Source organism: Oncorhynchus clarkii, unplaced genomic scaffold (assembly GCF_045791955.1).
Source record: "Oncorhynchus clarkii lewisi isolate Uvic-CL-2024 unplaced genomic scaffold, UVic_Ocla_1.0 unplaced_contig_4111_pilon_pilon, whole genome shotgun sequence".
In the NCBI taxonomy this organism is placed as follows: domain Eukaryota; kingdom Metazoa; phylum Chordata; class Actinopteri; order Salmoniformes; family Salmonidae; genus Oncorhynchus; species Oncorhynchus clarkii.
Window position 1 is genome coordinate 1 of NW_027259835.1, and position 17,500 is coordinate 17,500.

At 49.7% G+C, this 17,500-nt stretch overlaps 1 protein-coding gene across 1 annotated transcript in view; it reads right to left on the bottom strand.

The window, feature by feature from the left end:
* Positions 1-253: 253 nt before the first annotated feature.
* Positions 254-17,500, bottom strand: part of LOC139400939 (kinesin-like protein KIF13B) — a gene marked incomplete at its 5' end in the record, with an annotated part of 19,293 nt that continues 2,046 nt past the window's right edge. The window contains 8 exons of the mRNA XM_071145471.1: positions 254-274; positions 2,182-2,314; positions 5,302-5,459; positions 9,824-9,997; positions 12,001-12,105; positions 12,277-12,426; positions 12,823-12,969; positions 16,413-16,575. Coding sequence (XP_071001572.1) covers positions 254-274; positions 2,182-2,314; positions 5,302-5,459; positions 9,824-9,997; positions 12,001-12,105; positions 12,277-12,426; positions 12,823-12,969; positions 16,413-16,575 — 1,051 coding nt within the window. The remainder of the gene's footprint in view (positions 275-2,181; positions 2,315-5,301; positions 5,460-9,823; positions 9,998-12,000; positions 12,106-12,276; positions 12,427-12,822; positions 12,970-16,412; positions 16,576-17,500) is intronic.

Genomic DNA, 17,500 nt, shown 5'->3' on the forward strand with positions numbered 1-17,500 from the left:
CTGGCCCTGGGTGGGGAGGGGGTTAGAGACAGGGTTAAGGTTAGAGGCATGGTTCCTGAGTCTGAGACTGGCCCTGGGTGGGGAGGGGGATAGAGACAGGGTTAAGGTTAGAGGCATGGTTCCTGAGTCTGAGACTGGCCCTGGGCGGGGAGGGGGTTAGAGACAGGGTTAAGGTTAGAGGCATGGTTCCTGAGTCTGAGACTGGCCCTGGGTGGGGAGGGGGATAGAGACAGGGTTAAGGTTAGAGGCATTGTTACTGAGTCTGAGACTGGCCCTGGGTGGGGAGGGGGTTATTAGAGACAGGGTTAAGGTTAGAGGCATGGTTCCTGAGTCCTGGAAGGAACATACCTCCACACGACAAGACTGAACCTACTAAACACTTATTTCATGTGCCTATCACATGATCTATGACGTTTTCATCTATGACCCATCTATCCATAAGATGGAAACTTCTGTACACACTCCTGTTTGAGAAACAGGCACCACACACACACACACTCACACACAGTGGGGAAAAAAGTGTTCAGTCAGCCACCAATTGTGCAAGTTCTCCCACTTAAAAAGATGAGAGAGGCTTGTATTTTCATCATAGGTACACTTCAACTATGACAGAAAAATGAGGAAAAAAAATCCAGAAAATCACATTGTAGGATTTTTAATGAATTTATTTGCAAATTATGGTGGAAAATAAGTATTTGGTCACCTACAAACAAGCAAGATTTCTGGCTCTCACAGACCTGTAACTTCTTCTTTAAGAGGCTCCTCTGTCCTCCACTCGTTACCTGTATTAATGGTACCTGTTTGAACTTGTTATCAATATAAAATACATCTGTCCACAACCTCAAATAGTCACACTCCAAACTCCACTATGGCCAAGACTAAAGAGCTGTCAAAGGACACCAGAAACAAAATTGTAGACCTGCACCAGGCTGGGAAGACTGAATCTGCAATAGGTAAGCAGCTTGGTTTGAAGAAATCAACTGTGGGAGCAATTATTAGGAAATGGAAGACATACAAGACCAATGATAATCTCCCTCAATCTGGGGCTCCACGCAAGATCTCACCCCGTGGGGTCAAAATGATCCCAAGAACGATGAGCAAAAATCCCAGAACCATACGTGGGGACCTAGTGAATGACCTGCAGAGAGCTGGGACCAAAGTAACAAAGCCTACCATCAGTAACACACTACGCCGCCAGGGACTCAAATCCTGCAGTACCAGACGTGTCCCCCTGCTTAAGCCAGTACATGTCCAGGCCAGTCTGAAGTTTGCTAGAGCGCATTTGGATGATCCAGAAGAAGATTGGGAGAATGTCATATGGTCAGATGAAACCAAAATATAATTTTTTGGTAAAAACTCAACTCGTCGTGTTTGTTGGACAAAGAATGCCGAGTTGCATCCAAAGAACACCATACCTACTGTGAAGCATGGGGGTGGAAACATCATGCTTTGGGGCTGTTTTTCTGCAAAGGGACCAGGACAACTGATCCGTGTAAACGAAAGAATGAATGAGGCCATGTATAGTGAGATTTTGAGTGAAAACCTCCTTCCATCAGCAAGGGCATTGAAGATGAAACGTGACTGGGTCTTTCAGCATGACAATGATCCCAAACACAATGCCCGGGCAACGAAGGAGTGGCTTCGTAAGAAGCATTTCAAGGTCCTTGAGTGGCCTAGCCAGTCTCCAGATCTCAACCCCATAGAACATTTTGGGAGGGAGTTGAAAGTCCGTGTTGCCCAGCAACAGCCCCAAAACATCACTGCTCTAGAGGAGATCTGCATGGAGGAATGGGCCAAAATACCAGCAACAGTGTGTGGAAACCTTGTGAAGACTTACAGAAAACGTTTGACCTCTGTCATTGCCAACAAAGGGTATATAACAGAGTATTGAGATAAACTTTTGTTATTGACCAAATACTTATTTTCCACCATAATTTGCAAATAAATTAATTAAAAATCCTACAACGTGATTTTCTGGAGTTTTTTTCCCTCATTTTGTCTGTCATAGTTGAAGTGTACCTATGATGAAAATTACAGGCCTCTGTCATCTTTTTAAGTGGGAGAACTTACACAATTGGTGGCTGACTAAAGACTTTTTTGTCCTACTGTACACACACACACACACACACACAGTAGAAAGTCCTCACAAGAATATAAAAAAATACACAGAAACACAGCTACCTGTCTGAGTTGGAAGATGCCCCCGGTGCGTACGTCCTTGGGTGGTAGGACCTCTACAGGGGTGAACTCTCCTGCGTCATTCAGCTCCAACACCTGAACCCAGAGATCCAGCCTACGAGTCACCTCACTCCACCTGGAGACACACAGACCAGACATTATATCAGACATTATATCAGACCAGACATTATACCAGACCAGACATTAAACCAGACATTATACCAGACCAGACATTAAACCAGACATTATACCAGACCAGACATTAAACCAGACATTATATCAGACCAGACATTAAACCAGACATTATATCAGACCAGACATTATACCAGACCAGACATCAGACCAGACATTATCCCAGACCAGTCATTAAACCAGACATTATACCAGACATTACACCAGTCATTATACCAAACCAGTCATTATACCAGACCAGTCATTAAACCAGACCAGACATTATACCAGACCAGACATTATACCAGACCAGACATTAAACCAGACCAGACATTAAACCAGTCCAGACATTAAACCAGACATTATACCAGACATTATACCAGACCAGAAATTAAACCAGTCATTATACCAGACCAGACATTAAACCAGTCATTATACCAGACCAGGCAACCGAAAGGTTGCAAGTTCGAATCCCCGAGCTGACAAGGTACAAATCTGTCGTTCTGCCCCTGAACAGGCAGTTAACCCACTGTTCCTAGGCCGTCATTGAAAATAAGAATTTGTTCTTAACTGACTTGCCTAGTTCAATAAAGGAAAAAAAAAAAACAGACCAGACATTATACCAGACCAGACATTATACCAGACCAGACATTATACCAGACCAGACATTAAACCAGACCAGACATTATACCAGACCAGACATTAAACCAGACCAGACATTATACCAGACCAGACATTATACCAGACCAGACATTATACCAGACCAGACATTATACCAGACCAGACATTATACCAGACCAGACATTATACCAGACCAGACATTATACCAGACCAGACATTAAACCAGACCAGACATTAAACCAGACCAGACATTAAACCAGACCAGACATTAAACCAGACCAGACATTAAACCAGACCAGACATTAAACCAGACCAGACATTATACCAGACCAGACATTATACCAGACCAGACATTATACCAGACCAGACATTATACCAGACCAGACATTATACCAGACCAGACATTATACCAGACCAGACATTATACCAGACCAGACATTAAACCAGACCAGACATTATACCAGACCAGACATTATACCAGACCAGACATTAAACCAGACCAGACATTATACCAGACCAGACATTAAACCAGACCAGACATTATACCAGACCAGACATTAAACCAGACCAGACATTATACCAGACCAGACATTATACCAGACCAGACATTATACCAGACCAGACATTAAACCAGACCAGACATTAAACCAGACCAGACATTATACCAGACCAGACATTAAACCAGACCAGACATTATACCATACCAGACATTAAACCAGACCAGACATTATACCAGACCAGACATTATACCAGACCAGACATTATACCAGACCAGACATTATACCAGACCAGACATTAAACCAGACCAGACATTAAACCAGACCAGACATTATACCAGACCAGACATTATACCAGACCAGACATTAAACCAGACCAGACATTAAACCAGACCAGACATTATACCAGACCAGACATTATACCAGACCAGACATTAAACCAGACCAGACATTATACCAGACCAGACATTATACCAGACCAGACATTATACCAGACCAGACATTAAACCAGACCAGACATTATACCAGACATTAAACCAGACCAGACATTATACCAGACCAGACATTATACCAGACCAGACATTATACCAGACCAGACATTATACCAGACCAGACATTAAACCAGACCAGACATTAAACCAGACCAGACATTAAACCAGACCAGACATTATACCAGACCAGACATTATACCAGACCAGACATTATACCAGACCAGACATTAAACCAGACCAGACATTATACCAGACCAGACATTATACCAGACCAGACATTATACCAGACCAGACATTATACCAGACCAGACATTAAACCAGACCAGACATTATACCAGACCAGAGATTATACCAGACCAGACATTAAACCAGACCAGACATTAAACCAGACCAGACATTAAACCAGACCAGACATTATACCAGCAGACATTATACCAGACCAGACATTATACCAGACCAGACATTAAACCAGACCAGACATTAAACCAGACCAGACATTAAACCAGACCAGACATTAAACCAGACCAGACATTATACCAGACCAGACATTATACCAGACCAGACATTATACCAGACCAGACATTAAACCAGACCAGACATTATACCAGACCAGACATTAAACCAGACCAGACATTATACTAGACCAGACATTATACCAGACCAGACATTAAACCAGACCAGACATTATACCAGACCAGACATTAAACCAGACCAGACATTAAACCAGACCAGACATTATACCAGACCAGACATTAAACCAGACCAGACATTATACCATACCAGACATTAAACCAGACCAGACATTATACCAGACCAGACATTATACCAGACCAGACATTATACCAGACCAGACATTATACCAGACCAGACATTAAACCAGACCAGACATTAAACCAGACCAGACATTATACCAGACCAGACATTATACCAGACCAGACATTAAACCAGACCAGACATTAAACCAGACCAGACATTATACCAGACCAGACATTATACCAGACCAGACATTAAACCAGACCAGACATTATACCAGACCAGACATTATACCAGACCAGACATTATACCAGACCAGACATTAAACCAGACCAGACATTATACCAGACATTAAACCAGACCAGACATTATACCAGACCAGACATTATACCAGACCAGACATTAAACCACTTAGCAAAACATTTTGCAATCGGAACACATTTTCCAATGAAAAATTGAGTTTCTTATTGAACAAGTCCAGATAGCCCCTCGTTTCATCCACTTGGGTTCTAGTGAATTACAACCCAGTACACACCAACCCATATGTCCCATCTACACCGGTAGACTCCTAATCTCCTACTAGATCTCACCTCTCTCTGAGGGTTCGTGTCTTGGCCTGAATGACTTCCAGATCCCAAAGAGCCAGGTTCCTGCGGTGGTTCACCTGTTTATGTCCAAACACCTCGATGGCCACTGCCCCCTCCGCCACAAACTCCACAAACTCCTCGGACACACACACCTCCAGCTCCTGGGAACAAACAACACGCATTGACAAACAAACATGGGCACTGTTCTACTGTTCTTCTGCTTTACTCTGGGTAGGTTTGCAAAATCCTGGAAAGTTGGCGACGGCTGATTTTTTTTATTTATCCTAACCAACTGTATTATTTAGTTAGTTGTTTTTGTTGTTGCATTGTTTTTAACTTATTTCGTACATAATATTGCTGCTACCGTCTCTTATGACCGAAAGAGCTTTCTGGGTAACAGAACAGCGATTACTCATCTCGAACTGGACGAAGATTATGTGTTTAACGACGCTCGTCAGATGTGGCAGGGCTTGCAAACTATTACAGACAACAAAGGGAAACAGCCGTGAGATGCCCAGTGACGCGAGCCTACAAGACGAGCTAAATGCCTTTTAATGTTCGCTTCGAGGCAAGCAACACTGAAGCATGCATGAGAGCACCAGCTGTTCTGGACAACTGTGTGATCACCCTTGTCATGGATCCCTCCGGAACTTTCATCAGGCACACCTGTGCCCTATTCCCACTGATTAGTATATATGTGCCCTTTGGTTTCCATGGTCTTGTCGATTATTGTTACAATATCCGTTGGTACGTGTGTTGTGTTTTGGGATTTCGTGCCCTTGTGGATTGCGCAAATGATTACGGGTCTCGTCCCATGTGATAATCATTGTGCGCATGTGTTATTTATTCAAGGTACTCCTCGCTCTTTTGTTTGGGTTCCAACCCTGTGTTTTTGTATAGTGTTTGTTTGGTCTTCGTCCCTTGCCTATACACGGCACACCATCGTTTGGGTACAATAAAAAAAAACTATTACGCATTCATGCTTCTGTCTCCCGAATCAATTATACCAACTAGACAACCCTCTACGTAGCCGATGTGAGCAAGACCTTTAAACAGGTAAACATTCATAAAGCCGAAGGCCAGACGGATTACCAGGATGTGTACTCGAAGTGTGCGCGGACCAACTGTCAAGTGTCTTCAATGACATTTACAACCTCTCCCTGACCGAGTCTGTAATACCTACATGTTTCTAGCAGACATAATCCCTATGCCCAGGTAACCTGGCTGAATGATTACCTACACACACCCGGTACCGGTACCCCCTGTACATCGCCTCCACACTGATCCGGTATCGGTACCCCATGTATATAGCCTCCACACTGACCCGGTACCCCCTGTATATAGCCTCCACACTGACCCGGTACCCCCTGTATATAGCCTCCACACTGACCCGGTACCCCCTGTATATAGCCTCCACACTGACCCGGTACCGGTACCCCCTGTATATAGCCTCCACACTGACCCGGTACCGGTACCCCCTGTATATAGCCTCCACACTGACTCTGTACCGGTACCCCCTGTATATAGCCTCCACATTGACTCTGTACTGGTACCCCCTGTATATAGCCTCCACACTGACCCGGTACCGGTACCCCCTGTATATAGCCTCCACACTGACCCGGTACCGGTACCCCCTGTATATAGCCTCCACACTGACCCGGTACCGGTACCCCCTGTATATAGCCTCCACACTGACCCGGTACCGGTACCCCCTGTATACAGCCTCCACACTGACCCGGTACCGGTACCCCCTGTATACAGCCTCCACACTGACCCGGTACCGGTACCCCCTGTATACAGCCTCCACACTGACCCGGTACCGGTACCCCCTGTATACAGCCTCCACACTGACCCGGTACCGGTACCCCCTGTATACAGCCTCCACACTGACCCGGTACCGGTACCCCCTGTATACAGCCTCCACACTGACCCGGTACCGGTACCCCCTGTATACAGCCTCCACACTGACCCGGTACCGGTACCCCCTGTATACAGCCTCCACACTGACCCGGTACCGGTACCCCCTGTATACAGCCTCCACACTGACCCGGTACCGGTACCCCCTGTATAAAGCCTCCACACTGACCCGGTACCGGTACCCCCTGTATATAGCCTCCACACTGACCCGGTACCGGTACCCCCTGTATATAGCCTCCACACTGACCCGGTACCGGTACCCCCTGTATATAGCCTCCACACTGACCCGGTACCGGTACCCCCTGTATATAGCCTCCACACTGACCCGGTACCGGTACCCCCTGTATATAGCCTCCACACTGACCCGGTACCGGTACCCCCTGTATATAGCCTCCACACTGACCCGGTACCGGTACCCCCTGTATATAGCCTCCACACTGACCCGGTACCGGTACCCCCTGTATATAGCCTCCACACTGACCCGGTACCGGTACCCCCTGTATACAGCCTCCACACTGACCCGGTACCGGTACCCCCTGTATACAGCCTCCACACTGACCCGGTACCGGTACCCCCTGTATACAGCCTCCACACTGACCCGGTACCGGTACCCCCTGTATACAGCCTCCACACTGACCCGGTACCGGTACCCCCTGTATATAGCCTCCACACTGACCCGGTACCCCCTGTATATAGCCTCCACACTGACCCGGTACCGGTACCCCCTGTATATAGCCTCCACACTGACCCGGTACCGGTACCCCCTGTATATAGCCTCCACACTGACCCGGTACCCCCTGTATATAGCCTCCACACTGACCCGGTACCGGTACCCCCTGTATATAGCCTCCACACTGACCCGGTACCCCCTGTATATAGCCTCCACACTGACCCGGTACCGGTACCCCCTGTATATAGCCTCCACACTGACCCGGTACCCCCTGTATATAGCCTCCACACTGACCCGGTACCGGTACCCCCTGTATATAGCCTCCACACTGACCCGGTACCCCCTGTATATAGCCTCCACACTGACCCGGTACCGGTACCCCCTGTATATAGCCTCCACACTGACCCGGTACCGGTACCCCCTGTATATAGCCTCCACACTGACCCGGTACCGGTACCCCCTGTATATAGCCTCCATACTGACCCGGTACCGGTACCCCCTGTATATAGCCTCCACACTGACCCGGTACCGGTACCCCCTGTATATAGCCTCCACATTGACTCTGTACTGGTACCCCCTGTATATAGCCTCCACATTGACTCTGTACCGGTACCCCCTGTATATAGCCTCCACATTGACTCTGTACCGGTACCCCCCTGTATAAAGCCTCCACACTGACTCTGTACCGGTACCCCCTGTATATAGCCTCCACATTGACTCTGTACCGGTACCCCCTGTATAAAGCCTCCACACTGACTCTGTACCGGTACCCCCCTGTATATAGCCTCCACATTGACTCTGTACCGGTACCCCCCTGTATATAGTCTCCACATTGACTCTGTACCGGTACCCCCTGTATATAGCCTCCACATTGACTCTGTACCGGTACCCCCTGTATATAGCCTCCACATTGACTCTGTACCGGTACCCCCTGTATATAGCCTCCACATTGACTCTGTACCGTAATACCCTGTATAAAGCCTCCACACTGACTCTGTACCGGTACCCCCTGTATATAGCCTTGTTATTGTATTATTACATTTTTTACTTTATTTTGTACATATTTTTTATAACTATTTATTGAACTGCGTTGTTGGTTAATCTTACTAGCTTTGCATTATGGCACTCACATTCCTATTTCCAATTCCTGGAGTCGGAGGAAGTCGGAGGAAGTCGGAGGAAGGCGGAGGAAGCAGGGCTTGCTGCACCTCAGATGAAGAAACGACCCCCGAGCCTCAGAGCAAGGGGCTTTAGCACAGGTCTGAGTGAGCGGTGAGCCCCTCCACAAAAACACTACTGTGACGCCAGTGCCTCCACGTTTGGAGTGCTACGTCAGGCATTACCGGAGCCCCCCGTGTCCACAAGGGGACAGGCTTCATCCAGCACAACTTAGTTTGGAAGCTTGTTCATGTTTAAATCCCCCCTCTGTAGCCCACTCGGTTACCCTAGGCTCAGTGAAGAGAGGTGTTAAGTTCGAAGGAATGAATCCGAGCCTCAGGCTTATCAACTGTGGAAGCGAGACGCGTATTTCACTGGCCTTGTCAGGCGTGATTATAGATCCTTCAAGCGAAGTCTGTTGTACTGTTCAGGGAACAATAGTCACGTGGTGAGAGACTCCTCTTCAGCGAATAAAAACACAGAAAAGGACACATAGAAAGGCCTTCAAACCTCGGCATATCTAGTGACTCCCCCCATTCAGGGCCGGACGACCACATCCGGGGCCCCTACCTCCAGGAGGGTGGCTAACGTCCTGCAATTCTATCAAATTTTACCATGAGGCCGAGAGAACATTTAGCAGTTTTAAAGCAAATTTTCTGCAATCCTACACATTTTGTCATGGTTATGGCATGTTTATATAATATCTGGGGGGTGGGGGGTCCCCAGGGCACATGCCCTGCGTGCCAGTTCAGTAATCCGGCCCCGACTCAATTGTCCCACCTTGCTACTGTCGAAAAGTACGGTGCAGAGGGGATCTCTGCTGGTGGCTGACGGGGGTGTGGGCACCACCTCCGGGGCAATGAACACAGGCTCATCCTGCCCCCAGAAATGGTACTGGCAGAACACAAAGTTACACAGGTGGCGAGGAAGACCTGTAGCCTGCAGGATCCTGACCTGGAGACAGAGAGAGGAGAGAGGAGACAGAGAGGGAGAGACAGGGAGGAAGAGAGGAGAAGAGAGGAGACAGAGCAGAGAGAGAGAGAGAGAGGAGAGGAGGAGAAGGGAGGAGACAGAGGGTGAGAGGAGGAGAAGGGAGGAGACAGATGAAGGAGACAGTGGGGAGGAGAGAGAGCAGGGAGGAGAAGGGAGGAGAGAGAGAAGAGAGTGAGCGGGGAGGAGAGAGAGAGAAGAGTGTGAGCGGGAGGAGAGAGAGAGAAGAGAGTGAGCGGGGAGGAGAGAGAGAGAAGAGAGTGAGCGGGGAGGAGAGAGAGAGAAGAGAGTGAGCGGGGAGGAGAGAGAGAGAAGAGAGTGATCGGGGAGGAGAGAGAGAGAAGAGAGTGGGCGGGAAGAGAGAGAGAGAGAGAGAGAGAGAGAGAGAAGAGAGTGAGCAGGGAGGAGAGAGAGAAGAGAGTGAGCGGGGAGGAGAGAGAGAGAAGAGAGTGAGCGGGAGGAGAGAGAGAGAAGAGAGTGAGCGGGGAGGAGAGAGAGAGAAGAGAGTGAGCGGGGAGGAGAGAGAGAGAAGAGAGTGAGAAGAGAGTGAGCAGGGAGGAGAGAGAGAGAAGAGAGTGGGTGGGAGGAGAGAGAGAGAAGAGAGTGGGCGGGAGGAGAGAGAGAGAGAGAGAGAGAGAAGAGAGTGAGCAGGGAGGAGAGAGAGAGAAGAGAGTGGGCGGGAGGAGAGAGAGAGAGAGAGAGAGAAGAGAGTGAGCAGGGAGGAGAGAGAGAAGAGAGTGAGCGGGGAGGAGAGAGAGAGAAGAGAGTGAGCGGGAGGAGAGAGAGAGAAGAGAGTGAGCGGGGAGGAGAGAGAGAGAGAGAGAGAAGAGAGTGAGCAGGGAGGAGAGAGAGAGGGAAGAGAGTGAGCGGGGAGGAGAGAGAGAGAGAAGAGAGTGAGCAGGGAGGAGAGAGAGAGAGAAGAGAGTGAGCAGGGAGGAGAGAGAGAGGGAAGAGAGTGAGCGGGGAGGAGAGAGAGAGAGAAGAGAGTGAGCAGGGAGGAGAGAGAGAGGGAAGAGAGTGAGCGGGGAGGAGAGAGAGAGAGAAGAGAGTGAGCAGGGAGGAGAGAGAGAGGGAAGAGAGTGAGCGGGGAGGAGAGAGAGAGGGAAGAGAGTGAGCGGGGAGGAGAGAGAGAGAGACAAAACACACAGTGTTTTTATGAACACATAATACAGCAGTGTGACTATAGATCCTTTCCCTCAGAGACACTGGACATTACATATGACATATTACATATGACATTACATTCTACATTACATATTACATTACATACTACATTACATATGACATATTACATTACATATTACTCCATTTTAAATTCTTAGCATCCAAGGATTCACTGGGTGTAACGTGGTGGGAACTGATTTTGGACTATTTACAGGACCTAGTAGCGATCGCTAAATAGAGTCAAAAACTAGACACGCCATCTGTGTTTCAGGCCCTGACATTTCAGTGTGTCTGTCTGATGTGCATCTATGTGTTTCAGGCCCTGACATTTCAGTGTGTCTGTCTGATGTGCATCTATGTGTTTCAGGACCTGACATTTCAGTGTGTCTGTCTGATGTCCATCTATGTGTTTCAGGACCTGACATTTCAGTGTGTCTGTCTGATGTCCATCTATGTGTTTCAGGACCTGACATTTCAGTGTGTCTGTCTGATGTCCATCTATGTGTTTCAGGACCTGACATTTCAGTGTGTCTGTCTGATGTCCATCTATGTGTTTCAGGACCTGACATTTCAGTGTGTCTGATATCCATCTATGTGTTTCAAGACCTGACATTTCAGTGTGTCTGATATCCATCTGTGTGTTTCAGGACCTGACATTTCAGTGTGTCTGATGTCCATCTATGTGTTTCAGGACCTGACATTTCAGTGTGTCTGTCTGATATCCATCTATGTGTTTCAGGACCTGACATTTCAGTGTGTCTGATATCCATCTATGTGTTTCAGGACCTGATGTTGTCTCTTACCACACACTCTATTTTGCGTTCCTGTGTCTCGCCATCTGGACTGGTCTCTCCTTTCTCCAGCCCCTCGCTCCCTCGCCACACCTCCACATGTAGACGCCCTGCAACCTAACAGGAAGACAGACAGACATCTCAGTCAAACACACACACACGGACGTACCTCTCCCCTCTGGTTGCTGGGTATAGCGTACTGCAGCTTGACCTTTGTAGAACACGAACACACACACAGTCACACACACACACACACACACACACACACACACACACACACGGCCGTACCTCTCCCTTCTGGTTGATAATGGGTACAGCGTACTGCAGCTTGACGTCGCAGAAGAGACAGGCCAGAAAAACGTTGGCCACTCCTATCAGACTGTGGTTCTCCTGCTCGTCGAAGAACGGGTCGGCACGCTTGAAGTAGGAACGCATTACCTAGACAGAGACCAGGGGAGAGAGAGAGACGGGGGGGGTGAGTTAAGGGGGAGACAGTGGGTAAGGAAAGGGGGAGAGAGAGGGGGACGGTGTGAGGAAAGGGGGAGAGAGAGGGAGACGGTGTGAGGAAAGGGGGGAGAAAGGGGGAAGGTGTGAGGAAAGGGGGAGAGAGAGGAGGACGGTGTGAGGAAAGGGGGAGAGAGACGAGGACGGTGTGAGTAAAGGGGGAGAGAGAAAGGGAGACTGTGAGGAAAGGGGGAGAGAGAAAGGGAGACAATGTGAGGAAAGGGGGAGAGAAAGGGAGACGGGGATGAGGAAAGGGGGAGACAGTGGGTGAGGAAAGGGGGAGAGAGAGGGAGACTGTGTGAGGAAAGGGGGAGAGAGAGGGGGACTCACAGGGTTGTCTTCATCGTAGTCTTTCCATTCCTGGTACAGTTCTCTCATGTCCACCAGTCTATTCTCCATCTTCTCCAGAGCCCAGATCTGTTTCCCTTTACCCTTACGTCTCACCTGCACCGCGGGCTCACTTAGCACCGCATCACGCTGTAGAGAGGGAAAGAGAGAGAGAGAGAGAGAGAGAGAGAGAGAGAGAGAGAGAGGGAAAGAGAAAGAGAAGGAAAGAGCGAGAGAAAGAGCGAGAGAAAGAGCGAGAGAAAGAGCGAGAGAAAGAGCGAGAGAAAGAGCGAGAGAAAGAGTGAGAGAAAGAGCGAGAGAAAGAGCGAGAGAAAGAGCGAGAGAAAGGGCGAGAGAAAGGGCGAGAGAAAGGGCGAGAGAAAGGGCAAGAGAAAGAGAGAAAGGGCGAGAGAGCGAGACAGAGAGAGCGAGAGAAAGAAAGAGAGCGGAGAAAGGGTTTGTGTGTGTATATACAGTTGAAGTAGGAAGGAAGTTTACATACACTGTCTCCTAGAGATGAATGTACTTTGGTGTGAAAAGTGCAAATCAATCCCAGAACAACAGCAAAGGACCTTGTGAAGATGCTAGAAGGAAACAGGTACAAAAGTATCTATATCCACAGTAAAACGAGTCCTATCTCGACATAACCTGAAAGGCCACTCAGCAAGGAAGAAGCCACTGCTCCAAAACCACCATAAAAAAGCCAGACTACGGTTTGCAACTGCACACGGGGACAAAGATCGTACTTTTTGGACAAATGTCCTCTGGTCTGTTGAAACAAAAATAGAACTGTTTGGTCATCATGACCATCGTTATGTTTGGAGGAAAAAGGGGGAGGCTTGCAAGCCGAAGAACACCATCCCAACCTTGAAGCACGTGGGTGGCAGCATCATGTTGTGGGAGTGCTTTACTGCAGGAGGGACTGGTGCACTTCACAAAATAGATGGCATCATATATTGAAGCAACACCTCAAGACATCAGTCAGGAAGTTAAAGCTTGGTCACAAATGGGTCTTCCAAATGAACAATGACCCCAAGCATACATCCAAAGTTGTGGCAAAATGTCTTAAGGACAACAAAGTCAAGGTATTGGAGTGGCCATCACAAAGCCCTGACCTCAATCCCATAGAACATTTGTGGGCAGAACTGAAAAAGTGTGTGTGCAAAGAGGCCTACAAATCTGACTCAGTTACACCAGCTCTGTCAGGAGAAATGGGACAAAATTCACTACAATTATTGTGGGGAGCTTGTGGAAGGCTACCCGAAACGTTTGACCCAAGCTAAACAATTTAAAGGCAATGCTACCAAATACTAATTGCGTGTATGTAAACTTCTGACCCACTGGGAATGTGATGAAAGAAATAAAAGCTGAAATAAATCATTCTCTCTGCTGTTATTCAAATTTCAAATTCTAAAAATAAAGTGGTGATCCTAAATGACCTTAAGACAGGGAATTGTTACTAGGATTAAATGTCAGGAATTGTGAAACACTAAGTTTAAATGTATTTTGCTAAGGTGTATGTAAACTTCCGACTTCAACTGTATGGTGGTTTAAAAAAAACTTCTCTTCACCCTTACGCCCACAGGCTCACTCAGCACCGCCTCCCACTGTGATGCACCACAGGCTCACTCAGCACCGCCTCCCACTGTGATGCACCACAGGCTCACTCAGCACCGCCTCCCACTGTCCTGCACCACAGGCTCACTCAGCACCGCCTCCCACTGTCCTGCACCACAGGCTCACTCAGCACCGCCTCCCACTGTCCTGCACCACAGGCTCACTCAGCACCGCCTCCCACTGTCCTGCACCACAGGCTCACTCAGCACCGCCTCCCACTGTCCTGCACCACAGGCTCACTCAGCACCGCCTCCCACTGTCCTGCACCATAGGCTCACTCAGCACCGCCTCCCACTGTGATGCACCACAGGCTCACTCAGCACCGCCTCCCACTGTGATGCACCACAGGCTCACTCAGCACCGCCTCCCACTGTGATGCACCACAGGCTCACTCAGCACCGCCTCCCACTGTCCTGCACCACAGGCTCACTCAGCACCGCCTCCCACTGTCCTGCACCACAGGCTCACTCAGCACCGCCTCCCACTGTCCTGCACCACAGGCTCACTCAGCACCGCCTCCCACTGTCCTGCACCACAGGCTCACTCAGCACCGCCTCCCACTGTGATGCACCACAGGCTCACTCAGCACCGCCTCCCACTGTGATGCACCACAGGCTCACTCAGCACCGCCTCCCACTGTCCTGCACCACAGGCTCACTCAGCACCGCCTCCCACTGTCCTGCACCACAGGCTCACTCAGCACCGCCTCCCACTGTCCTGCACCACAGGCTCACTCAGCACCGCCTCCCACTGTCCTGCACCATAGGCTCACTCAGCACCGCCTCCCACTGTGATGCACCACAGGCTCACTCAGCACCGCCTCCCACTGTGATGCACCACAGGCTCACTCAGCACCGCCTCCCACTGTCCTGCACCACAGGCTCACTCAGCACCGCCTCCCACTGTCCTGCACCACAGGCTCACTCAGCACCGCCTCCCACTGTCCTGCACCACAGGCTCACTCAGCACCGCCTCCCACTGTCCTGCACCACAGGCTCACTCAGCACCGCATCCCACTGTCCTGCACCACAGGCTCACTCAGCACCGCCTCCCATTGTCCTGCACCACAGGCTCACTCAGCACCTCCTCCCGCTGTCCTGCACCACAGGCTCACTCAGCACCGCCTCCCGCTGTCCTGCACCACAGGCTCACTCAGCACCGCCTCCCACTGTCCTGCACCACAGGCTCACTCAGCACCGCCTCCCACTGTCCTGCACCACAGGCTCACTCAGCACCTCCTCCCGCTGTCCTGCACCACAGACTCACTCAGCACCGCCTCCCGCTGTCCTGCACCACAGGCTCACTCAGCACCGCCTCCCACTGTCCTGCACCACAGGCTCACTCAGCACCGCCTCCCACTGTCCTGCACCACAGGCTCACTCAGCCCCGCCTCCCACTGTCCTGCACCACAGGCTCACTCAGCCCCGCCTCCCACTGTCCTGCACCACAGGCTCACTCAGCACCGCCCCCCGCTGTCCTGCACCACAGGCTCACTCAGCACCGCCTCCCGCTGTCCTGCACCACAGGCTCACTCAGCACCGCCTCCCACTGTCCTGCACCACAGGCTCACTCAGCACCGCCTCCCACTGTCCTGCACCACAGGCTCACTCAGCACCGCCTCCCGCTGTCCTGCACCACAGGCTCACTCAGCACCGCCCCCCGCTGTCCTGCACCACAGGCTCACTCAGCACCGCCTCCCACTGTCCTGCACCACAGGCTCACTCAGCACCGCCCCCCGCTGTCCTGCACCACAGCACTGCCTAAACTAAACACACATGGCAAGGGGCCAACACCTCACAGGGGCTCAATGTAGACCAGACTTGACAGTGCTGTTTTGGTAGGCACACTGTTTTAAAACATGTGAACACACACACACACCTCCGTGGACAAACATTGACACACACCGTACTGTATGTAAAGCTGATGTTATCACGCAGCCACACACACACACACACACACACACACCCGACACCGACCTTCCTGTTGGCGTCGAGGTTAGCAGCAGGTATTTGCAGTGTGACCAGGTACTCCGTCCTCTTGTTGAGTTCCTCAGCTATGAAGCCAGCCTCCTGCACCAGCAGGTTAGCTCTGACGATCTGCTCCTTCAGTCTACGCAGGCTACGAGTCATCATGGCCTCTCTAAAGCACAGAGAGAGACACAGAGGGTTAGTTACAGGACCAGCAGGTTAGCTCTGACGATCTCTTCCCTCAGTCTACGAGTCATCATGGCCTCTCTAAAGCACAGAGAGAGGCACATAGGGTTAGTTACAGGACCAGCAGGTTAGCTCTGACGATCTCTTCCCTCAGTCTACGAGTCATCATGGCCTCTCTAAAGCACAGAGAGAGACACAGAGGGTTAGTTACAGGACTAGCAGGTTAGCTCTGACGATCTCTTCCCTCAGTCTACGAGTCATCATGGCCTCTCTACAGGGGGAGGCAGAGAGATAACAGACCGACAGAGAGATAACAGACCGACAGAGAGAGAGACACACAGAGAGACACAGAGAGAGAGAGACACAGAGAGACACAGAGAGACACAGAGAGACACAGAGAGACACAGAGAGAGAGAGAGACAGACAGAGACAGACAGAGAGAGACAGAGAGAGACAGAGAGAGACAGAGCTTGTTGCCATGATAAAAGGACAAGCAGTAGAGGACAAACAACATTGTAAATACCACCAATATTTATCTATGTATTTATCTTCCCATACTATTCGTACTGCAACTACAATTGAACCTTGCTATTGACTGTACAAAGCTGACATTATGAACTGGCCCTGAATGCTGATTGGCTGAAAGCCGTGGTATATCAGACCATATATCACAGGTATGAAAAAACATGTATTTTTACTGCTCTAATTACGTTGGTAACCAGTTTATACTAACAATAAGGCACCTCTGGGGTTTGTGGTATATTGGCCATATAACCCCCCCCCCCCCCCCCCCCCCCCCCCATGGTCTTATTACTGAAATAGAACACTTGAAATGGCTTTACATTGAAAACCTTTATGAGAGGAGTCATCATCCCTGCCTCTCATCTACACAGAGGAGTCGTCATCCCTGC